This window comes from Oncorhynchus nerka, linkage group LG13 (genome assembly GCF_034236695.1).
Source record: "Oncorhynchus nerka isolate Pitt River linkage group LG13, Oner_Uvic_2.0, whole genome shotgun sequence".
NCBI lineage: Eukaryota > Metazoa > Chordata > Actinopteri > Salmoniformes > Salmonidae > Oncorhynchus > Oncorhynchus nerka.
In genome coordinates, this window is record NC_088408.1 from 35,722,400 (window position 1) to 35,746,535 (window position 24,136).

Below are 24,136 nucleotides of genomic sequence, written 5' to 3' on the forward strand. Positions count from 1 at the left end.
AGTACCGCTACCTCCGCCTTTGTGCAAGGAGGAGCAGGAGGAGCACTGCCAGAGCCCTGCAAAATGACCTCCAGCAGGCCACAAATGTGCATGTGTCTGCTCAAACGGTCAGAAACAGACTCCATGAGGGTGGTATGAGGGCCCGACGTCCACAGGTGCTTACAGCCCAACACCGTGCAGGACGTTTTTCATTTGCCAGAGAACACCAAGATTGGCAATTTCGCCACTGGCGCCCTGTGCTCTTCACAGATGAAAGCAGGTTCACACTGAGCACATGTGACAGACGTGACAGTCAGGTGATGCCGTGGAGAACGTTCTGCTGCCTGCAACATCCTCCAGCATGACCGGTTTGGCGGTGGGTCAGTCATGGTGTGGGGTGGCATTTCTTTGGGGAGCCGCACAGCCCTCCATGTGCTCGCCAGAGGTAGACTGACTGCTATTAGGTACCGAGATGAGATCCTCGGACCCCTTGTGAGACCATATGCTGGTGTGGTTGGCCCTGGGTTCCTCCTAATGCAAGACAATGCTAGACCTCATGTGGCTGGAGTGTGTCAGCAGTTCCTGCAAGAGGAAGGCATTGATGCTATGGACTGGCCCGCCCGTTCCCCAGACCTGAATCCAATTGAGCACATCTGGGACATCATGTCTCACTCCATCCACCACAGACTGTCCAGGAGTTGGCGGATGCTTTAGTCCAGGTCTGGGAGGAGATCCCTCAGGAGATCATCCGTCACCTCATCAGGAGCATGCCCAGGCGTTGTAGGGAGGTCATACAGTCACGTGGAGGCCACACACACTACTGAGCCTAATTTTGACTTGTTTTAAGGACATTACATCAAAGTTGGATCAGCCTGTAGTGTGGTTTTCCACTTTAATTTTGAGTGTGACTCCAAATCCAGACCTCCATGGGTTGATACATTTGTTTTCCATTGATCGTTTTTGTGTGATTTTGTTGTCAGCACATTCAACTATGTAAAGTTTTTTTTTTTTATAAGAATATTTCATTCATTCAGATCTAGGATGTGTTATTTTAGTGTTCCCTTTCTTTTTTTGAGCAGTGTACAAAATAGGTCTACATGTTGGTTATTGGTGTTGTGCTACAGTAGATCTTGGTTACAATATAATTTGAATAGAATGGAGAAATACCAGTGTAGATGAAAGTTTAATTTACCGATGTGCTGGTGCTCCATAGAGTGGATGACCTCAGCCGTCTCATCTCTGACTGGGTCACAGGAGTCATAATAATGAATGCACTGCTGAAGAGCTGCCACAATCTGGGATAGAACAGCGCTCATTACAATCATCAAAGGAATGTTGAAAACACTGAAAAAATACAACTGAAGACCTGTAAAGTAAATCATTTGTTTGAGGGTAATACATTTTCCAGCACTCTACCTGCGAATACAATATAACTAGATATATAGAAAGTTTAATGTCTTCAACATTCATCAACTGTATACTGCAAGACAATAGCTATAAAGGCAATCTAGACTTTAATCTTAATAAAACTAGAAACAAATATATCATCACGAAGGAGGACAATCAGAGACAATCATCAGCTCGTCATCAATCGCGTCACCACCACCCTCACTGTCACAGAACCATAAAGATGAGTCATCACTCACTCACCAGAGACTTGTACTTCCTCTCCAGGAGCCTAAAGACCACGGTCCTGCTGTAGTAACCATGCTGGAAGAGACAGGAATGACATCATATTCACTCAGCACTGACAATTGGTTTGACTACTTATGGGGGGGGGATTGTTTTTTTTTGTGGTGTTTAAAGAAGGTTAATATTGTGCTCACCATCCACTTCTTAAACCAGGTGGCTTTGATATCCAGTAAGGCAATGAGGTGCATGGGCTTCAAGGCTTTCTCTGACCCTTGTGTCTCTAACCCGTGTTCAGGGTTTATGGACAGGAGGGAGAAAGTACTCTCTATTATCTCCTCCATGTACCTAGTGACAGAAAGAAGACACTAAATCTAATTCTAGATTAAACTATTCATTTGGATCACTTCATAAAATAGAACAAACATCTCACTTCTCTGGGTGCCGAATCCAAAAGGTTGTTACTTCCTTCTGAAAATCATTCATTAATCGCATCTAGCAAAAAAACAAAAAAAAAGTATAATAATGACATAATTTTCATATAGGTATAACTGCCATGAAAGTATCCCATTAGAGAGGGTGCATACTTGTTTTAGGAGACGGGTAATGTCCTGTCTGTTTACATCAATCCCCGCTGATCCAGTAGGGAGGCTCAATTTATGGTACAGGAAGTCAGACTCCAGACTTTTGGCTATTTATCAGAAGGCAAAATATGTATTATCCACATCAGACTTTGATTTTTTTTTAAACAATACATTTCAGAAACATATATGGGAAAAAACAAATTAATTACCTAAACTGGTGTAGATCTCCCTTGTTACATTCAGTGGCGAACAGGAGAATGTTTTTGCAAAAAAGCGCAGGACCTTATCCTGAGTAGAGAGTAAACAAAATAATACTGAGAAATCTGAGGAGAGAAACAGACAACCTTTGGGAAATAGGACTCATACAAATGTGAATTGTTGCAATTTCACTGTGACAAATGTTCATCAGACTGAAAACAACGAAAGTTGACCACAAGTTCCCTAGGGGGTGAATTCCCATATCAGAGTATCCTTTTCTATTTATGGACCTTGTATTCATCTGAGGTTTAAAATGTCTACTCTAAGTATGCCTACAAGAAATACCGACAATGTGTAACTATACTATAGGCTTACTTTACTTTGAGTTAATATATTAGAAATCATCAGTTGCCAAACTAAGCTGGCCAGCTCTTTTCCTTGTATAAGCAAAACAAGGATGACAGTATTCATTCTCCTTTGTTGGCTCTTTAATATGATTTTCAAAATGTCACAAGACAGGCATCTCTCTGAGAACATGTTATCTGCACTCATAGGAGCCAACCTTTCTGTGAGCATTATTCAGTGACTTACACTGAGGTCAGGGTCTGGGTCAGCCAAGGCAGCAGAGAGGTTCCTGCGCAGGCCACTCCAACTCTCACAGCTTAGCACATCCGAGGGCGGGGCACAGCACAGAGCCTGCAGGGCCTCCCAGCGCACCTGCACAACACATCACTTTCACTCTGAGGGACCACACAACATTGGCTCCAATCAATTAAATCTCTGCCGCTAGTAATAACCTAGCAAATTATACAGGATAGAAATCATATTGAAATCCTTTTACCTCTTTAGGCCTACTAGGGTCAAGCTTTTCAGCTAGAACTTGCAGCTGTTCTTGTTTGATAAATGCATAACTCTGTATGGAAACATGGAAGCATTTGCAACTGTAGTTAATGTGTAATTACTGTACATTCCCTTTTTTGAGCTTGGTAAACTAAAATTAGACAGCATAAATTACACTGATTACAAACGCAACTCAGAGGCAACACAAACAAATGTAGCCTATAACGTAATGATTTACACGTTTAATAGTATTACTTATCCAAACCAAAATAAATATGTTAATAAGGTATAATGATACTGTTCTGATAGTGTATAAAAAGCCATTCAGTGGATAGTTGGGTGGATCCTCACTTTGTCCCGGCCTAGATTAAACCCCCTATAAATCAATATGAACTCTGCCAGCACAAACGAAAACACATCATGCGTTTATATAGCAATGCTGAGTAGCAGACCACAAAGTTGCAGACCAAATTCAATTAGGGCATCAAAAGTGACTTGTAGGCTATTTATTTTACATGCCATTACCTGATTGAAGGATGAATCACTGTCAGAGCAGTTGTCTGTGTAATGGCTGTTTGACTGCTGATGTTGGCTCTCCCTGTGCATCTCCTCCTTTCTCAGTTGGTCCTCTTCAAATTTATTAATCAAGGATTCAACGACTACCATCATCGTGTTCTTCAATGTCTGCATCATTTGCTTGTATCTACACATGAGAAAGTAAATGTGATGGGTGAATGCAATGCCATATCTAGTCTACACTCCTGCTTCAAGATTGTATTCGTTGTGAAGCATACAAGCACATACAGACTCCCCCTGTAAGCGGTGGAATATTCTGTGAAATAAGTGGCGAGTCATGTTAGTCATCTCGTCTTCACTGGGAATGCTTAATGGACACTGGAAAGAGACACCATACATACTCTCCAGATTCTCTAGTCTTCCTTGTAACAGCATGGACCAAGGTGTCCTGAACAGACCCAACAGCATATCCCTCTCCTCGGGCACAGCTCTCTGTCTCCTCCTCGATGACTGCTCCCAGAGAGCTTTCCACATACTGCCGCAGGTACTTAACAAATTCATAACTAAAAAAAAGAGACCAATAATAAACAAGAATGATATGAAAATGGACACACATTACTACAGATTTGATGGGAACAATCGAGAAAGCAATTTATTTCTGAATACTTATGGAAGTTCTTGTCTGTCTCCTCCAGATGAAGCAAGATTTCCTCTGCACATTCAATGGATGGTGCACCAGAGATTCTGTCTTTGATGCTTTTTAGAAGTTGCCTCAACAGAGACTGAAGTTCAGCCTCAGCCTCAGCTGAGAACTGAGACATGGTCTTGATGTGGATTCACTCGTCTCTGCAGAAATACTGTAACGTTATCTGCAGAATTCAGATTAGAATGTGCCAACTTTGTTATCTAGCTAGCTACTACAGCACTTCTTCAATGCGATAACTAGCTAGTTAGACAAGCGATGTAATTGTATTAAAAACCCGTACACGCATTGTATTGCTATGTAGCTAGTTGATGGTGTTTGTTGACATTTCTGCAATTAGGGCGCTAACATAGTTTGCTAACGACGGTAGCTAACGTTAGCTTGCTAGCTACGAAGGAAATGAGATAAAGTCCTTTGCATGACCTAACTTCGTTCAACATTTCCCCAAACCATTGCAAATGTATCACATTGTAATAAACGGTGTAAGACTTACTAGCTACATATGGTACAGCGTATTTAGTCATTATAGCTAGCTAACGTTAGCTAGTTGAATAGTTTGTAAACATTTCGAACCTGCTGCAGCTTGGCTCGACCACTGTCTCTATGGAAACAGGTAGCTAGCTCACACTCGTGCATTGTGGGATATTCAAAGCAGATGAAGGTCACAGGCAAAGATGATGCTGAGAAAAGGGTTGCAAAACAAACACCAATGGTGGAGGATGTTTAAGGATGTTTGAATATTTATGAAGTTAATATTGACAATGATAATATGCAATAAATTACAGCTACAACTTGTAAAAGGGTTTCAGACGTTATGCTTGTTACTGTGCCTTTAAATCCCGTTCCTGTGTTAGGTGTCACATGGTCCCCATGTTTACAAACCCTTCCGGGAAAGGAGCGTCTGTCAAAAGCCAAACGAGCTCAAGTTTGCACCTGTCAGAACTGCTATTTACCTAGATACGAGACACAATTGTACTAAGTATCAAGTCAAGTATATAATCAGAAAAGCGTTAGCTGGCTTATTGAGGTACATAAGTAGTACAGATTGGCTAGGATTGGAAACCATTGTCTGTAGTTTTTTTTTAGTTTAGCTAGCTAAATATCAACCCGTGACTGCTATGGCTGCTGTTGACAGTTTTGAGCTTTTGTACAAAGAAATTGCTCGGTCATGCAATTCATGTGTGGAAACCCTAGCCGTTGTGGGTGCTCTGTATACAGCCAGCAAAGCTGTCATCCTCGTGCGGGACTGCTACAGCTTTGTCAGGGTGCATTTCCTTCCTCGACTGATGCCAAGCACGCGCCTTGGCCGCCGTTTTGGTGAATGGGCTGTCATTTATGGTACGGTAAATGCAATAGAATAGACAGAGAATAATTCCACAGTTCACATAAAGGGTTTTTATGTTGTGGTTCTCATCATGTCTTCTATGCCCATGTATTGCAGGTGCTTCAGAGGCCATAGGGAAAGCCTATGCAGAGGAGCTTGCCAGGCAGGGCATCTGCATCATCCTGATAAGCCAAGAGGGTGCCAGTGTCAGTGACACAGCCAAGGCCATATCTGAGACTCACAGAGTGGATACAATGGTGCTTGTGGCAGACTTCAGTCAGGGCCATGCAGCTTGCAAGCCTGTCAAAGATGCATTGCGGGATAAAGACATAGGCTTTCTAGTTAACTGTGTGGATGACTCCCTTCGCAACTCGCCAAACTTTGCTGGCCTGTCTGAAGACCTGTTATGGGACGTAATCAACAGAAATATTGCTGCCACCACACTGATGACGCGCCTGGTTCTACCTGGCATGGTAGAGAGGAGACGTGGAGCAGTAGTGAACATCTCTTCTGGGGCATGTTATAGACCCTCTCCAAGCAAAGCTGCTCTCTCTGCGTCTACGGTCAGATTCTACACACACACATACACCATATTAGGTGTGTGTGTGTGTGATGTTTTTAAATGTGTTGTGGCCTACTGTTTTGTTGTACTGAAATGGCTGTGATTATTCTCTTTTTTTCTCTCAGGCTTACCTTGACAACTTTTCCCGTGCTCTGCACCATGAATATGGTCGTCAGGGAGTCTTTGTGCAAAGTCTGGTACCTTTCCAAGTGGCGCCCCATGGAGCATCAGCAGGCGGGTGGCTAATACCGCAGTCAGACGTGTATGCCCGTCATGCCATCTCCACCCTGGGCATCTCACACAGAACCACAGGCTATTGGCCTCATACACTGCAGGTACACAGATCAGTGCTGCTTTAAAATGGGTCTTGGTAGAGTTGAGGGATAGACATTTAGTAGCCATAGTCCATTTTAAACTATCGACTAACCATGACTCTCTTGTTGGTGTTCTCTTTTCCAGTTTCGACTTGTGCAGTCAATGCCCGAATGGATTTGGGTCTTGGGGTCACGTATGCTCACAAGCTCATGCTGAAAGTTCTCCAGAAACAGAACTCCAGCCACTGAACTCATGACAACAAAGTTATGCCTTGCTGGTAGTCATACAGTCATCATACAGATGATATTACACTAGTGAGTGAATTAGTTTGTGTAATGATTGTATCTTGAATTGCATAACAAAATGATATTTATTCATAGTTTATAATAATACTAAAGAATTTCCAGGAGTGTAGTGCCCAAATGATGTTGATGACGTCCGTGAAATGCACAGATATGGGAGGCGATGGAGATATTTTTTTGCAGTGATTTGAGGTTTATTTGACCAACTGTGATCACTGAGGTGTTTAACTGGCATTCCTATGTAAAGAGTTGTTTTGGTACAACTGACAGTATACTTGAGAATAGATTTTGAAATGGGTTCTTTTTTATTTAGTGATGTGCTGTGATTATAATTATTGGTGATATGATTGCAGAAACAACTTGTGTGCTCGTGAATTACTTTTCATGTAGTCGATGCTTGGTGAATATGTATATGTTATGCATAGCATAATAAAAAAATGTATCTCAATAAAGATGGTCCTTACTAGATAACTATTTTTTGATGTACTTGATCAGGGTTTCATTTTTGAACATAACATATCTATGTTTTTAACAACAAAGATAAGATAGTTTTGTAAATCATTTATATTTAGAAAGATCAACCATCTTGACATATGGAATATTATTTAGAAAAAATGTGGTCAGTCATTGTCTGTAATCCTCACAAGGACACGTGAAGAAAAGTCTGCTGTTAAAAACAAAACACAATTGATGGAAGAATTGGAAAGTAACAACTGACAAAGAAATGGCAAAATGTCTAATTATTAGACACACAAAATGCATATTGTGTATGAAAATCAATATTTGATCTGTAGTCAATTCAATCTTGTTGCAGGTTGGCACTGTCTCACTTTTTTTTTTAAAGCTTAATTTCTCAGATATTGGCATACCCTGCCTCTATGTATGGTATAGCCATACGGTAGATATCATATGAACCTAAATGATCATTTTATGGTTTCACCTTGGGCAACAACACTACCACAGGTCATTGAATGGTGTCATGACTAAGAGGTGGGATATGTAGTCTTTGTTGTGGTTTGGATGGTGCCTCCATAAGAGGGGAAGGTTGAGAGGATTCTCAGCTTCACTCTGACATCACCCTCCTGAGAGACTGAGAGCTCCAAACTTTCTGCAAGTCTTGTCTGTTGGTAAGTTGAAAAAACAAGCAATTGACTTATGATTATTACGCAAATTGCATTCATGACATTAGAAAGTGAGATGTAATGGTCTCTTGTTTTATTACAAAAATGCAAAGGTCTCAAAGTGCATTGCCTCTGATTGGTAATACTATACTAGACAGTCATAATGCATAGACAGTGAGGTTAATCAATTGAAATTTACATTAAAGGGATATTTTGTAAGGGTTGATGAGATTTGCTGACCATGACTAAAAAGTAATGACATAGCCTATAATTATAGTATTTATAACATGTGGACATATCTGTTTAACAATACTTAGACTACGCGTACATCTTTGATGAAAAACTATCTGCAGTGAGAGGTTTTTCCTCAGAAAATGTTGATCGGCAAAGATTACATTTTGAGTATGCGTTCAGTAAATGACCCTGAATTAAATTGTGGCACAGGAAACTGCAATGGAAAGGCAGGAAATAATTGTAATGTCTTGTGCCTCCTGAATAAAGCAATCAATGTTTGGGGGTTTAACAAGGTCAGGTCCTTGGTTCCCACCAGATTGCAAAGGTCTGTTATTGTAATGGCTCCTGATATCTGGGCCTCAAGGGCCTTCACTTATCAATGTACTCAATGGTTCAAATTAACCGATAAAGAAGGTCCTTGATTGACAAATCATTGATACATTTTAATTAGTACAGTTTACTTCATGCTGTTATGAGATCTATTTATTCTCTAAAACATTGCTTAAAACATTAAAAACATTTGACAGTTGTAGTCATAACAGTAATCCACCATGTGATAAATCAATGATATGTTTTTCCACAGCAAACTGTCTAACTGATCGAAATGGGTGAATGGGACTTGCTGGGCCGGCTGCTGGACAAAGTGCAGTCCCACTCCACGGTCATAGGGAAGATCTGGCTAACGGTCCTGTTTGTCTTCAGGATCCTGGTCCTTGGGTCCGGGGCAGAGAAGGTGTGGGGGGACGAGCAGTCAGACTTCGTCTGTAACACAGACCAGCCGGGATGTGAGAACGTCTGTTATGACCACGCCTTCCCCATCTCACACGTCCGCTTCTGGGTGCTTCAGATCATCTCCGTTTCCACCCCAACCCTGGTGTACCTGGGCCATGTCCTCCACATCATCCACGTAGAGAAGAAAGTCCGGGAGAAGATGAAGAAGCAAGCACAGGATGAGCAGGCCAATAACTTCCTGAAGAAGGGCTACAAAGTCCCCAAGTACAGCAACGACAATGGAAAGATTAACCTGCGTGGCCGTCTGTTACGCAGTTATGTACTGCACGTACTGGTGAAGATCCTTCTAGAGGTGGGGTTCATCGTGGGACAGTACTACCTGTATGGCTTCACCCTCCAGGCCCGCTTTATCTGTGCTCGCTTCCCCTGCCCTCACAAGGTGGACTGTTTCCTGTCCAGACCCACAGAGAAAACCGTCTTCATCTGGTTTATGCTGGTGGTAGCCTGTGTGTCTCTACTCCTCAACCTCATTGAGCTCTTTTACCTGTTTGTCAAATCGGTCAAAGAGTGTCTGGACAGGCGGCAGGACTACACGGTGACCCCGGTCACCCCTGTCCTGGAGAGGAAGGCCTTTGAGAACAAAGACCAGATGATCCAGAACTGGGTCAATCTGGAGTTGGAGCTGCAGGGGAGGAAGCTGGGCAGTGGGGTGACGAAAAGTGTGGCTTCTGAGGAAAACACTGCTAACATGGGGGAAGTCCACATCTAAGGTGTCAGCTTTTGTACACATTCTTTTTCACAAAGCCTGCTTGTAATGTTGACTCAATGATTCGTATGCCAGTCTACAGCCATATATATTTCTCCTAAACATTAAGTAACAAATTCATCGTGTTTTTATGTGATAAAGGATTCATGTTTGAGCTTGTACCACAGGAAATATATTGTCTAATATAAATATGTTTCTTTATATTAGATGCATTTCTTAATTTTCTAAATATTTCTTTGGGATTTGTATTATTGGTTGTGACATTGCATGTATATGTAGATGTCATTCATATAACACTATAATCTTGATTGAATAAATGATTATTTTAAGAGGAAATTATTCTGGCTCGTATTGTGTTTGGTTTGAATGTTTTGGACACCATGATGCCTATTTTAGGAACAACTCCGGGCTCTGTGTTATCAATTCATTACAATACAATATTATTTCTTTAGATGTGTTCCTGTTAAGTCTGTTGAGTGCATGCTTCTTATTGTTGTGGGTGTGTATCTTTCTGTCAGTCATTATATATGGCTCTTCCTGTTAGTCCTTTACAGGTTAACTTTTAAAATTGACAAGGAACCTGACGCAATCCTTACCACCATCCTCCAAAACTCAAGGTTCAACTCATGTTAGTGATCAGTTGGTCTAAGAGGTATATTCTCCATAGAGTCAGAACCAGGTAGGAGGCAACTTTTTTCACTTCACATTTTCCTATCCTTTGAGTAATTTTTTAAAGAAAATCAAGTAGTAGTTTGTTCTGTAATTCTTTTGGATCGAATTCATTTTTATTTAAGTTATTATAGTAGTAGACTGTTCAGTATGTAAGGTGTTTGGGGTGTACTGATTACCATGCAATATCATAAAATATGAACATATTATTAATAGTAAATAAGGCATACATCAACTTTTCCTCATAATCAATACATACTAGACATAAACTATGATCTAGCCTGTCATGTGCGTTTTTGTTGCTTTTCATTATGTGACGAACTGCTTACATTTTAAGTTTGTTTTTGAACGAGGGTTATCTTTTAATACAGAAGGGTTATTACATACAATGTTGTAATATATATATATATATATATTGTATTGTCTTAATGATAGAGGGATATCAGTTTTAGGAACGTGGTCTTGATGCCATTGTGTGCGTGCCCCAAAAATCAAATTAATGATTAAGGATAACAAGAGAAGTGGAAAACATTGACAACCTGACTCATTAATAAGATGGGCCTTCTCCTGTCAAATTAATTAACTGGTTATTTTCTTCTCCTTTTCAGAAAGCCATTGAACATCAGAAAACATGGGAGACTGGGGTTTTCTTTCCACGTTACTGGACAAGGTGCAGTCCCACTCAACGGTCATTGGAAAGATATGGATGAGTGTCCTGTTCCTGTTCAGAATCATGGTTCTGGGTGCTGGAGCGGAGAGCGTGTGGGGCGATGAACAATCTGGTTTCATATGCAATACGCAACAACCTGGTTGTGAAAATGTCTGCTACGACTGGATCTTCCCCATATCACACATCCGTTTCTGGGTCATGCAGATCATCTTCATCTCCACTCCAACTCTTCTGTACCTGGGCCATGCCATGCATGTCATCAGCCAGGAGAACAAGCTGAGAGCCATACTGCACAGCCAAGAAGATAATGGCACGTTGAAGAAGCCCAAATACACAGATGAAGCAGGGAAGGTCAGAATTAGGGGAGATTTGTTGGGCAGTTACATGACCCAGCTATTCTTTAAGATCATTCTAGAGATCGCTTTTATTGTTGGCCAGTACTACCTGTATGGGTTTGTCATGGTTCCCATGTTCCCTTGCTCCAAATCTCCCTGTCCCTATACTGTAGAATGCTACATGTCTCGTCCCACAGAGAAGACCATCTTCATCATCTTCATGCTGGTGGTGGCCTGTGTGTCTCTGGCTCTGAATGTGATTGAGGTGTTCTATCTGCTTTACACAAGAGTGAGATGTGGCGGCTCCAAGGGGCGCACTCATCACACTACGTCAGCAGCGAACCCCGCCACCCTCCACTCCTCTGGGTGGTCTGGTCGCGTGGATACTGAGATGGACCCACTGAGACAGAACAAGATGAACCTGGGGTTTGAGAGTGGGCAGAGTTTAGGGGGTAGTCTGGATGGAGCCACACAAGAGAAAAGGTTGCTAGGTGACCACTAAGACACTTGAAAGTTAATTAGCCATGATTGTATCTTGATCTTTTGTATTGTTGAAAATCTGAATGAATACACTACCTGTTTTGCTTTCTTATGTTTATTGATTTAAATGCAGTGCACTAGTAGTTAGTGTATTTTATGTATTGATGTTGAATGTTTACTGTTCAATGCCAATACACCTTGAATAGAAATGCAATTCAGTTATTATATCCCAATGGTATGTTCTATGTAACATTTTCTGTCATAGGAAGCTTTGGGATTTTGTAAATCTATTTCCCCAGTCAGATTAATTTGTGGATACTATTTCTATGTCTCCATGTCCAGTATGAAGGAAGTTAGAGGTTTAGTGAGCCCATGCTAACTAGCGTTAGCACAATGACTGGAAGTCTATGGGTATCTGCTAGCATGGAGAAGTTGATAAAGGGCCTCATTGCCAAAATCCCTACCACCTGGGGTCTTGAAATTATTTGTATATTGCCTGATGAATGTTAACAACTGAGATATTGTCTATCCTACAATACAATCTAGATATGCAGTGTTTATTTTTTTGAAGGAATAAATAAAATATATTGTAAAAAAAAAACATGTTTTAAATGTTTGTATTAATGGTGGTTGCATGAACCTTAGAGACTGAAAACTCATCAAACAATCACTGAAACATGTTACAATAATACACATGAATAGTTGAGTCTCTTAGGACAGCATTTATGGAAATATTGCTTTTAAATGAACATCACTGAAGAATAAGATCTTAATTTGATCACTATTTACTTGCTGTAGTGTATTTAAGGTTTATCAACCCCTACAAAAAATCCATTAATTATAATCCACCTAATAATTCACATTTCCTGTTGCTGCAGGATTATTTTCCTGCTGTAGTAAACTGGCTCAAAATAAGATCCTACATCTGTATGTCTCCCAACCCTCAAAATAAAGTGTCTTATTATTATACCAGAACTTTGCCAAAATACCAATCCAGATAAATGTTCTAGGAATGCAAGACTGCATATGAAAATATTGCTATAGGCACAACTTGAAAATGAAGAATGGCACATCCTCCAACCCTCATAATAAAGGGGCTTATAGCTATAGTATAATAAAATAAGTATCCTTATTTTTTGCCAGAACTCTATTAATGTCAATCATGACACATATTCTGAGAGAGAATTGTCAACAACAAAAATACAATTTCATACAGTATACTCTGAAAACTATCCAAAGAAACCCCTCTCCCCCTCCCCCAAAATATTGATGTCAGATTTCATGAACTTATATTACCCTTTGCCTACCTAGACCTGGACCACCCACATTGTCAATGAGAATCATTAGCAAAGGCTATGGCTTAGATTACAATGCCATTTCATGGTTATTACTGACTCATTTTGGAAATACAAAATGACTCAACATTAAAATGTACCTTATCATTGTTTTGCCAATTATTAACTTGTACAATCATTCCCAGGAACACATAATTCTAAACAGAAGATGTATCATTTCCATGCACAACGTGTCAGCTCGCACGACAAGACAATTGTGTAATTCGACAAAACTGAAGTTCAAGGTAAACTAGTAGCAGTGCGTAGCATTTGAACATTTACCACTTACAACTGGTGGATATTGTGTTCTGCCCAGAAGGTGTCTGTATAAAGGTAAGACATATTTAATGAACTATTTTGTTAATCTAATATCACCAAAAACAAAATGATTTCTGGATACGCTTGAACCATTGTAAGAGGGACAACCTAGGCTTAAACATATCTTTAATTAACCTAGAAACAAAAGTTTGAGTTTTTATTGAAATATTGATTTTGTGGTATTTGGGACATTTTACACGCATATCATACAAATAAATTGAAATAATTTGTAAAAAAAAAAAGATACTCACAACAGAATGTACAGTCGGGCCCATCATTATTGGCACCCTTGATAAAGATGAGCAAGAAAAGGGAGTATGAAATACTGAGCTATATTGTATTCTCAAACAAATATAGAAATGATTTTATTCTATGACAATTGCTCAGAGAAAGAGATATACAGTAGTTTAGAGATTTAAATTAGAGATCACATTGGGAGGTATCTTAGACCATTCCTCCATACAGAATCCAGATCCTTGATATCCTTCGTCTGTGCTTTTGGGATCCCCTCTTCAATTCAAACCACAGGTTTTCAACGGGGTTCAAGTCCGGAGGCTGAGATGATTTTGTTGTCAATGAACCATTTCTTTGTGGATTTTGATGTTTGCTTGAGGTTATTGTCTTGCTGGAAGATGCACCTTTGTCCGTTTTAGCCTCTTTGCAGAGGCAACCAGGTCTAAAATGTCCTGGTACTGGGTAAAGTTCATGATGCGTATGACCTTATTAACAATGGCCCCAGGACCAGTGGAAGTGAAATAGCCCCCTAACATCAAATATGTTGGTGGTGGATCTTTGATGTTATGGGGCTATTTTGTCTCCCACTGGTCCTTGGGCCCTTTACCAAGTACCAGGACATGTTTGGTGCCATTATCCTCACAAGGTGAGGTATTGAAAGCTATTGAAAACAGGGTTGCCAGTCATTTTGACCAGTATCTTTTATTAGATTTTTTAAATGACTTGTTTAAACAAAATCTCTGAGCAATTCAGTATAAAAAAAATAATATTACAATATACTGTAGCTTAGCATTTGTATTATTCATTTTATAGAGTGTGCATTTATCAAGGGTACCAATAATGTTGGGTCTGACTGTAATGTACTGCATATATATTTTTAAAAAAACATTATATATTTTCCTATTGAAAAACTGAATTATAATGTCTGATGCTCAAATATTATACATCAGATTTTGACTTAGAATACACTTAATCTCTTGATAACAGACAGCATGTGGAATCTCTCCATTTAGGCAATGTGTTTTATAGCTTACTTTACTCAAAGAAATAGCCTTACCATCCCATAAACAGCTGGTGTTCTTCTCTCCGTAACACAGACTGCTCTCTGTTCATCCACTCTGGTATTTTTTTCCATTCATTCTCAACATAGATTTCCAATCATTTGTCAGAATGTTGCCAATAGTGTAACTGAACCTTTCGCTTTGTTTTCCCAAACGTATACATTTATGGGTTTTTTTCTATGTCTTTCTAGCCAGAGCTATCAGCAAAAAAATGGGAGAGTGGGGATTCCTGTCGTCGCTGCTGGACAAGGTGCAGTCGCACTTCACGGTCATTGGAAAGGTTTGGATGACCGTCCTGTTTATCTTCAGGATCATGGTCCTCGGAGCAGGGGCGGAGAAGGTGTGGGGCGATGAGCAGTCCAATATGATTTGCAATACCAAACAGCCCGGCTGTAAGAACGTGTGCTACGATCACGCCTTCCCCATCTCCCACATCCGCTTCTGGGTCCTTCAGATCATCTTCGTCTCCACCCCAACGTTGGTGTACCTGGGACATGTCATGCACGTCATCCACAAGGAGAACAAACTGAGGCAATGGCTGAGTCAGGCAGGCAATGAGATGGGGAAAATGCCTAAGTATTCTGATGAGAAGGGTCATGTCAAAATCAAAGGTGAATTGCTGGCTAGTTACACAGTCAATATATTCTTCAGGATTCTGCTTGAGATAGCGTTTATAGTGGGTCAGTATTACTTGTATGGGTTTATTCTGGACCCCAAAATTGAATGCAGCAGAGCTCCTTGTCCGTTCACTGTAGAATGTTTCATGTCACGACCAACAGAGAAGACCATCTTCATCATCTTCATGCTGGTGGTGGCTTGCGTATCTCTGCTGCTGAATGTGGTGGAGATATTTTATTTGATATGCTCTAAGTGTGGCTCTGGCTCAAGAAGACGAGCCCAAAAAGTCCCAGCCATCGCAATGCACAGCTGTCTGGATGGGGGCAGTACTGCCTGAAATCATTGATCACCACTCAGCTATTCAGTGGCAGAGAAAGGATGACACTGAAACTGTTCAGTCCTAAAATAATGCAGTGTCTAAAAAATATTGTTAGGCTTGGCTTGATTCTATAAGTATGGGTAAATACGATGCAGTAGGTGTAACAGGACTGAAACTTTGAGCTTGATTTATTGTCCTCTGGTAAACCAAGCCAACATGTTGTATTTGTTCATGGTGAGCACTAGAAGGAAATCAAATGCAATGCAGTCTTGTCGCTCCTCAGTGAGACGGTCCTCGAATTGGCTTTTTGTGATCATGTGATCATCTTAATATAATGTGATTCATCATACATTGTTTGGGTTATTGAAACCACACTGACCGAAGTGACCAAAACAAAATCCAGAAAATATTTGTGACTTTCAATATTTGTAAATATGTCAGTTTGATTTTTGTATTTATTTTATGTGGTTGTAAATAAAATGTAAAAAATGTGAGCTTTGCCTAGAGTGTATTTTACGTTATAAGGTGAGGAAAACATTTAAATAACTATAAACAGGTGACTGGTGTGATGTTTTATAACATAATATTTTCTCCTGTCAATATACTGTAGGCACAGCATATAAAAAAGTAAATTGTGCAGCAAAACTAGACTATGATGTGTATACTGTATCACTGATTTGATTGACTCAGACCAAAATATGAGCTGTAAATATAGCATAGTCTTTTTCGGTCAAGAGGTGCAACAAAATCTTCATGGTGATAATGGACTATAGCAAATGTGTGTGCAATGAGGCTGTAGACTACACGCTGTATGTATATCTGCAGGAATGTACAGTATATTACAAGTCAATTTTGGTTTAATTTTATAAGACGCAAGTATAAGTACGTCATCTGTTAGATTTTCAATACAAGTGAATCCTCTGTCTGTACTATTCAGTGAAAGTTTGCTTGAGAGTCGGGAGATGATGTGGAAACACTAGGGGCAACAGTGAGCGCTGTTACCTTCAAGTAGATTTCGGATTTGCAAGGGCATTGGGGATGGTGGATCGGTGTACACATCTGCCTCTGATTCCAAAGGTTGCAAGTTGAAAGCCAGCGATAGAAAGATGTTTTTGAGATTTTTGTTTTAAGCCTATCCCAAACCTTAACCCTTACCTTAACCATTCGGCTTTAATGCCTAACCTTTAGGAATTAATGTCTAAACTTAACATTAAACACTTAGAAATGTTACATTTTCAACAACTTCAATATTTTACATTTGAGAAACATGGACGAACGTTTAATTCTAACGTGAGACTGTGAGAGCTAGTTGCATAAAGCACAATGAACTCCAGATGAATCTTTTACACCTGCCGTGCTGCATGGGTAAATCTACTCAAACTCTGAATTACACAATAATTCATAATTGTTAACAAAAAGAACGAGCGATACAAAGACAGGGCACATAGTGTTGAACTTGAGGGTGCTACTAGGATATAAGACTATGATGCAAATAAGCTACTGGGTCATACCACGATACAGGAATAGATCTCAATAAATACTGGGAATAAATTAAAACTGTGATAGGATCTGAGGCTCTGAATGCACACTTTAAATAAACCCACCGGCCTGTACATGAGGCTGCCTCTCAACAAACCTCCCGCTCAAGCTCAGTAGCTTAATGTGACGCACACAAATATGTATGGTCATATTGTTGATGTTTTATTTATTTATTTTGTTATTTTATTTTTTGCTCCTCTCTATTGTGTACCTGGGCCCCTAGTCCCGTGTCGCAGGCATCCGGGAAAAAAATACACATGAAGCAGGTGGGAGCAGGCATGACAGAATTCCCTGTTTCGGCCCCCCGAAATGGCTAGCAGTCTAAGGCATTGTATTGCAGTGTTTGAGGCGTCACTACAGACCCGGGTTCGATGTTGCAGCCGGCCGCGACCGGGAGAGCCTTAATGCGGCGCACAATTGGCCCAGCTTCGTCCGGTTTAGGGGAGGGGTTGGCCGCCTGGGATGTCCTTGTCCCATTGCGCTCTAGCAACTCCTTGTGGCGGGCCAGGCACATGTATGCTGACATGGTCGCCAGTTGTATACAGTTTTTTTCCGACACGTTGGTGCAGCTGGCTTCCGGGTTAAGTGAGCAGTGTGTCAAGAAGCAGTGCGGCTTGGCAGGGTCATGTTTCGGAGGACGCATGGCTCTCGACCTTCACCTCTCCAGAGTCCGTACGGGACAAGATTGTATCTACCAATTGGGGATGTCACGAAATTGGGGAGAAAATATATCAAATACAATTATTTGTGTTTTGAAAGGGTTTTACCCATTACCACTACATCCAACTCTAGGTTGACTACATAAGGGATGTCTAGACCCTTTTCTGCTTCAGCACAAGCCAACCACAATCTGACAGCAGACCTACACCGTCAGCTTCAAGGTGTAGGTTTCTTTAAAGAAACTCTCTGTGATCATGCACCCCGTGGAACCTGTATCAATCAAACAGTTTGTATCTTACACCGTGTCGGTTTTCCACAACCGACACGTGGCCCTCGGCCGAGCTGGCATGGTTTGGCTCCTGCCCCCTTGCTAGGTTGGGGTTCACATTCTGGTTACAACACCTGGCTATGTGGCTAGAACATTAACATTTTAAACAAATTGGTTGGTTAGCCACGTCATCCACAAGTCTTTTATGATGAGTTTGAACAGCTTCAAGTAGCTGTACTAGTATTGGGTCTGTCTGATTCATAACCAATGTGGTTTCACAATCAACTGGATCCTACACCTCATGATGTGATTTAGATTTTCCCTGAGAAGTTCCCTTGTTAACCCAGTGAAGGGCTGTACATCTAAGGAAGAAGATGGGTTAGGACTTGGTCTAATCATTTTCTTTAAGTCTCTACATAATGCTTTATCTTTAACATTTTCAGGAAATACATTTCTGAGTGTATTATACTCATCTTCAAAGGTCTTGGGATCACAGACAGCTAACCTCCAACCTACTCTCTGGGTTAGAACAAACACTAGAAGGTCTGTATTTTATCTCTTGTTTATTTAACTAGGCAAGCCAGTTAAGAACAAATTCTTATTTCACAAAGACGGCCTACCGGGGAACAGTGGGTTTTAATAGCCTTGTTCAGGGGCAGAATGACATATTTTTACCTTGTCAGCTCAGGGATTTAATCCAGCAACCTTTCAGTTGCTGGACCAATGCTCTAACCACTAGGCTACCTGTCACCCTTCCAAATAAAAAAAAGAAAAATAAATCCACCGACTGGGTAGCTGTGATATAACGCGAACACCTTTTACATCCTCGACCCACTCATGAGTTATTACATTGCTAGAGGGTGGCCCACTAAAGATCTTCCAACATTTGATTTTGTACGGTAGATCCCTTTTACCTTTGCTGTGGCCTCAGTTGCTGCCAGGGCCGTAGCTACATATGAGGACACCGATGTCTGGATCTCTGCAATCCCCCTCCAACAAAAATCAATCGCGGTCTCAACTTGCTGTTGAGAGTTAAAACAGTAGAACACCGGTGCAATGTCTAAACTTGGTAGTGCATCAACAGTTTTCCCATTGTTATATGTCACTCCCTGAGAGTCAGTCAATCAGCCCATGTTAACATTTTCTTGATCGGTAGATTGGGCTCTGAATGCATACTTTCAATAGCCCCGCTGCCCTGGATATCTCGACCTCCTCTCAACAAACCTGCTGCTCACTCCCTCCGAGAACCATACCTCTCTGTTGCATGCAGGCTCAAGTTTGGCATCATGCGCAGCCATCTTAGTACCCGCGAGGGTACCTGTAACCTCTCCCCTTGCGCACTGCCACACATGGGTCCAAAGAAGTTGGCAGATGTATTTATTTGAAAATGCACAGCACTATTTCATGATTCACAGAACAATCAAGAAACGCACAACAACAAAAAATGAATTCAGTCACATTTTAATAATTTAGCAGACGGTCTTATCCAAAGCGAATTAAAGGAACATTTAGGGTTAAGTGCCTTGCTCAAATGCACATAGGCAGATTTTTCACCTAGTCGACTAAGGGATTCAAACCAGCGTCCTTTCAGTTACTTGCCCAACGCTATTAACCACTAGGCTACCTGCCGCTGTTAACCCAGATGTCGGTAGCCTATGCATCTAATCTCCTCTAACATTCCTAGACATATGAGATATTTAAGTCACAACTCAGCAATTTCTCATTATTCATTACAACATCCCAGTGTTGCCTGCATACGCATAAAAGGGTGTAACACAAATGTAACACAGATATCTATGCAATACATTCAATCAGTGTTACACAACAGAGTCAGAGATCACTGTTATAGTTGTGAGGTCTACACTGCATGGCTTTCATCAGCATGGATATCTATACATGAGAAAACAAATTACGAAGACAGACAGTGATTCAACCGGACATCTAGCAAAATGCATCTTTATCAAACTGTGTTTGTAATACGCCCCTGCCTAACCTTTGACCCAATCAGGTAGAACATCTCGACCACATTGAGGGGCAAAGAGACCCAAGCTATCACCTGCAGTAAGATGATAAAGACAGCGCTCTCAGTTGGCCGTGACATGAAGCACTCTACACGGTCTCCCTTACATAGGTATCCACTGTATTTAATCTGGGCAACACGAAGCCATACAGGGAACACTGACCCACTATGAATCCAACCTCAAATAGAATCTTTAAAAAACACATGGGACATGTTACTGACAAGCAAGGTCCCCTTTATGTGAACTTTCCCCTTGTCGTTAGTGTAATTCGTGGTGACTTGGTATCTTAGTTTGCTCTCCATGCGGATGACGTGTCTGACATGAGCCAGGTAAACGCGAGTGGTGGTGGAGATGAAGACGATCTGAAGGACCCAGAAGCAGATGTGGGAGATGGGGAAAGCCCGGTCTTAGCACAAACTCTTACAGCCCGATGAAAGTGTTTTGCAGACCATATAGGATAGTTCATTTCCCCATACTTTGTCGATCACTGCCACCCATACCAGCAGTCTAAACACAAACAGGACAGTCAGTTAAACTTTCCCGAGAACCGTAGAGTGGGATTGTACTTTGTCCAACAGGGAGGCAAGAAAGGACCAGTCCTCCATGATTGAAGTTTGGCTAAATGGTCAAAGGGAAGATTTAGAAATAAAACATGAAAACGTGATAATAATTGTGTTATTACAAATGTACATGTTTTGCTGCCGTGTAAACTAAAGGATACAGTACCCGCTGAATACAACTGTTAAACCAAAGCAGCTTTCTCACCTCAGAGGTGAGCACCGTCTCCTCACACCAGTCATTTTCTACTGAACTCTCTAGATGAATTGGATTGTCTCCTCTTACAGTTTGACATCTGTTTGTATCATTATGATGTCAACACCGTCCACCCCCATACTCACTGACACCCTGCACGACTTTCATTCCTCTTTACAAATGTTTCAACCAAGGAAGGCGGAACTCATGCTCTTCCTCTGAACTGCCTTTTCAACTAAATATGTCATCATTGGTCAGTCAATTCCCAATGTCTCATCCCTGTGAAGTAATCAAATGTCTGTAAATCCAAAAGGCCATGGTGGATTCATGGATGTTATCCACCACGATCCATGGTATTTGGTTCTTACCTACTGTAGAGAGTAGGCAACTGTACTTTTCAAAGATGCCTAACATCAACAGATGCGTTTGCTCATGGAGGATCTCAGCTGTGTACAGCCCATTTCAAGTACTGACACAAACATTCAGATAAGACAAACATCCGGTAAGAATCATTAACTTTCTGCAGACAGCACAGTCAGAGAGGGTTGAATGACTCCACAGAGTGTGTTTGGATCTCACATGTTCAGATCTTCTTTGTGCTGAAGTTAACATGAGGTGAGGGTGGAGCATCATCCACTTTTCAAGGTGTCCATTGTTGCATGGGTCAAATCCATAAGTGAAGTCTGATTGGTGTAAAAGTGTGTCAAGGTGTGGGTGTAGCTGGTGCATTGGAAGTCAGGCGCAGGAGAGCAGAGATGAGTGGACAAGGCACTTTACTGAGGCAATATATTAATAGAAGGCAACCGGGTCACAAAAACAAATGCCCTCAGAACAGGTGAGGCATCACTGAGTACAAAAATAACAAGGTATAAAGTACAGGCTGTCAAAAGCACGGGTTTAAAATAGAACCTGGCGCAAACCAGCTGGAAGAGTGCCAACCTGACAATAAACAATTACACACACAGACATGGGGGGAACAGAGGGTTAAATACACGACATGTAATGAGGGAATGAATACCAGGTGTGTGGGAAAACAAGACAAAACAAAAGGAAAATGAAAGGTGGATCGGCTATGGCTAGAAGACCGGTGACGTCGAACGCCGAACGCCGCCCGAACAAGGAGAGGGACCGACTTCGGCGGAAGTCGTGACAAAGTGTGACAACAAGCATGCAGTGTGACTGTGAGTCAGGCTGATCAAACCCATCAGGTTTATAAGAATGGACTACCCTTTCAGTCTTTCAATATCCTAATCCATGGGCACAAACATTATTCCTCGCCTCCGGCTTGTTGATGAAAATGTATTTCTGACCTGAGCAACAAAACTGGTGAGTAAATCAGTTTTGTACAAACTGAGGATAATACAGTATCTCATGTAAATGTAGATATCAATAGAAATATATAGTAAACTATCATAGATTTTGATTAGAAATTATTTTAACTTAATTTTAAAATTGTCCTATGAAACTATTGTACTTCTCCAGTCGGGTTGACAGCTCACTAGTCTACGATCAAAGTCGAAGTATAATCTTAGTAGGATTTCACTATTTCTCTATGAAGGGATTCCTGAATAAAATGTAATTAGACTACTCCTTTTCTTATTCCATAGATACTAATAAGCCGCAATGGGGGACTGGTCATATCTTTTAAATTACTGGACAAGGTGCAGTCCCACTCAACAGTGATTGGGAAGATATGGATAAGTGTCCTGTTTAGCTTCAGGATCCTGGTTCTGGGTGCTGGGTGCTGGAGCCGACAGTGTGTGGGGCGATGAACAGTCTGATTTCTACTGCAACAACGAAGAACCTGGTTGTGAAAATGTCTGCTACGACTGGATCTTCCCCATATCACACATCCGTTTCTGGGTCATGCAGATCATCTTCATCTCCACTCCAACTCTTCTGTACCTGGGCCATGCCATGCATGTCATCAGCCAGGAGAACAAGCTGAGAGCCATACTGCACAGCCAAAGAAGATAATGGCACGTTGAAGAAGCCCAAATACACAGATGACAGGGGGGAAATCAAAATCAAGGGAATACTGCTGCGTAGCTACATGACCCAATTGCTCTTTAAGATAGTGTTAGAGCTCGCTTTTATTGCGGGACAGTACTACTTATACGGGTTTGTCAGGAAATCCTTCTTCCAATGTCAACAAGAGCCCTGTTCCAAACTGGATGCTGAATGCTTCATGTGCCGTCCTACAGAGAAGACCATTTTCATAATAGTCATGCTTGTTGTGGCCAGTGTGTCTCTGCTTTTGAATGTGGTCGAGGTGTTTTATTTGATTTTCACCAGAGTAAAATGTGGAGCCAAGAAACAGTGCCCACTGCATATCAACTCATCTGAGAACACAGCCACCCTCTACAATCCAGAATCAGCATGGCACGGTAACATGGATGGACATAAAGATCACTCACTCATTACTACACAGAGTCCAGAGCGAAGCTCAACTGTTGGAGGAAGAGAAAAACAGTTGTTAGGCTTCCAATAGATTTCACTTGATGGCGTTCTGCTCTGTGAAGTGGCATACTGTAATGAGTGGCCTACAAGAAATATAAAAAGTGTAAAGTTACATTCCAGTGAATTGAGTATGTGTTTGTTCATATTACAGTTCATTTCTATGCTGACAGTGTGATGACAAATGTTTGGCAAGCTATGTATACTGTAAACGGAAATGAGAAAAACACCACACAGCCGCTCATTCCCAGAGCATACACTAGATGGCAGCATAAACTTGGTGATTGAGATGACGTGAACAGCACTGCTGATCTGCAGTATAGGCTATCTGTTATAGTCTTATCTATAGGTCTAGATCTTTGTACATAAGCACACGCAACACAAGTTACCTTTCATGACACTTTCGGTCCGTCATTTTTATTGAACCTTTATTTAACAAGACAAGTCAGTTAAGAACAAATTATTATTTACAATTAAGGCCTACCAAAAGGCCTCCTGCCAGAATGGGGGGCTGGGATTAGAAATACATTACATATAAATATAGCACAAAACGCAAGAGAGACAACACAACACTACGTAAAGGGAGACCTAGGAC

General features: G+C 41.1%; 5 protein-coding genes and 2 pseudogenes across 5 annotated transcripts in view; 5 read left to right on the forward strand and 2 right to left on the reverse strand.

Annotated features, from left to right (window-relative positions):
* Nucleotides 1-5,059, reverse strand: part of LOC115139445 (protein broad-minded-like) — a 40,902-nt gene extending 35,843 nt beyond the window's left edge. The window contains 12 exon segments of the mRNA XM_029676822.2: nucleotides 1,172-1,274; nucleotides 1,630-1,689; nucleotides 1,806-1,956; nucleotides 2,042-2,103; nucleotides 2,196-2,299; nucleotides 2,402-2,480; nucleotides 2,982-3,107; nucleotides 3,232-3,303; nucleotides 3,756-3,933; nucleotides 4,148-4,309; nucleotides 4,413-4,592; nucleotides 5,023-5,059. Coding sequence (XP_029532682.2) covers nucleotides 1,172-1,274; nucleotides 1,630-1,689; nucleotides 1,806-1,956; nucleotides 2,042-2,103; nucleotides 2,196-2,299; nucleotides 2,402-2,480; nucleotides 2,982-3,107; nucleotides 3,232-3,303; nucleotides 3,756-3,933; nucleotides 4,148-4,309; nucleotides 4,413-4,567 — 1,252 coding nt within the window. The 5' untranslated portion in view covers nucleotides 4,568-4,592; nucleotides 5,023-5,059.
* A 268-nt stretch (nucleotides 5,060-5,327) lies between these two features.
* hsdl1 (hydroxysteroid dehydrogenase like 1) lies at nucleotides 5,328-7,423 on the forward strand. Its single transcript, XM_029678831.2, has 4 exons — nucleotides 5,328-5,787; nucleotides 5,891-6,336; nucleotides 6,461-6,670; nucleotides 6,795-7,423. The coding sequence occupies exons 1-4, from the start codon at nucleotides 5,568-5,570 to the stop codon at nucleotides 6,864-6,866; spliced, it is 948 nt and encodes a 315-aa protein (XP_029534691.1). The 5' UTR covers nucleotides 5,328-5,567; the 3' UTR covers nucleotides 6,867-7,423.
* Nucleotides 7,424-8,018: 595 nt separating this feature from the next.
* gja11 (gap junction protein, alpha 11) lies at nucleotides 8,019-10,062 on the forward strand. Its single transcript, XM_029678832.2, has 2 exons — nucleotides 8,019-8,079; nucleotides 8,891-10,062. The coding sequence occupies exon 2, from the start codon at nucleotides 8,912-8,914 to the stop codon at nucleotides 9,806-9,808; it is 897 nt and encodes a 298-aa protein (XP_029534692.1). The 5' UTR covers nucleotides 8,019-8,079; nucleotides 8,891-8,911; the 3' UTR covers nucleotides 9,809-10,062.
* Nucleotides 10,063-10,377: 315 nt separating this feature from the next.
* gja13.1 (gap junction protein alpha 13.1) lies at nucleotides 10,378-12,567 on the forward strand. Its single transcript, XM_029678833.2, has 2 exons — nucleotides 10,378-10,484; nucleotides 11,083-12,567. The coding sequence occupies exon 2, from the start codon at nucleotides 11,106-11,108 to the stop codon at nucleotides 11,979-11,981; it is 876 nt and encodes a 291-aa protein (XP_029534693.1). The 5' UTR covers nucleotides 10,378-10,484; nucleotides 11,083-11,105; the 3' UTR covers nucleotides 11,982-12,567.
* A 919-nt stretch (nucleotides 12,568-13,486) lies between these two features.
* Nucleotides 13,487-16,337, forward strand: gja12.1 (gap junction protein, alpha 12.1). Its single transcript, XM_029678834.2, has 2 exons — nucleotides 13,487-13,626; nucleotides 15,098-16,337. The coding sequence occupies exon 2, from the start codon at nucleotides 15,118-15,120 to the stop codon at nucleotides 15,859-15,861; it is 744 nt and encodes a 247-aa protein (XP_029534694.1). The 5' UTR covers nucleotides 13,487-13,626; nucleotides 15,098-15,117; the 3' UTR covers nucleotides 15,862-16,337.
* Nucleotides 16,338-19,966: 3,629 nt separating this feature from the next.
* Nucleotides 19,967-20,936, reverse strand: LOC115140494 (gap junction Cx32.2 protein-like; annotated as a pseudogene).
* A 1,771-nt stretch (nucleotides 20,937-22,707) lies between these two features.
* Nucleotides 22,708-23,600, forward strand: LOC115140495 (gap junction Cx32.2 protein-like; annotated as a pseudogene).
* The last annotated feature ends 536 nt before the right edge of the window (nucleotides 23,601-24,136 follow it).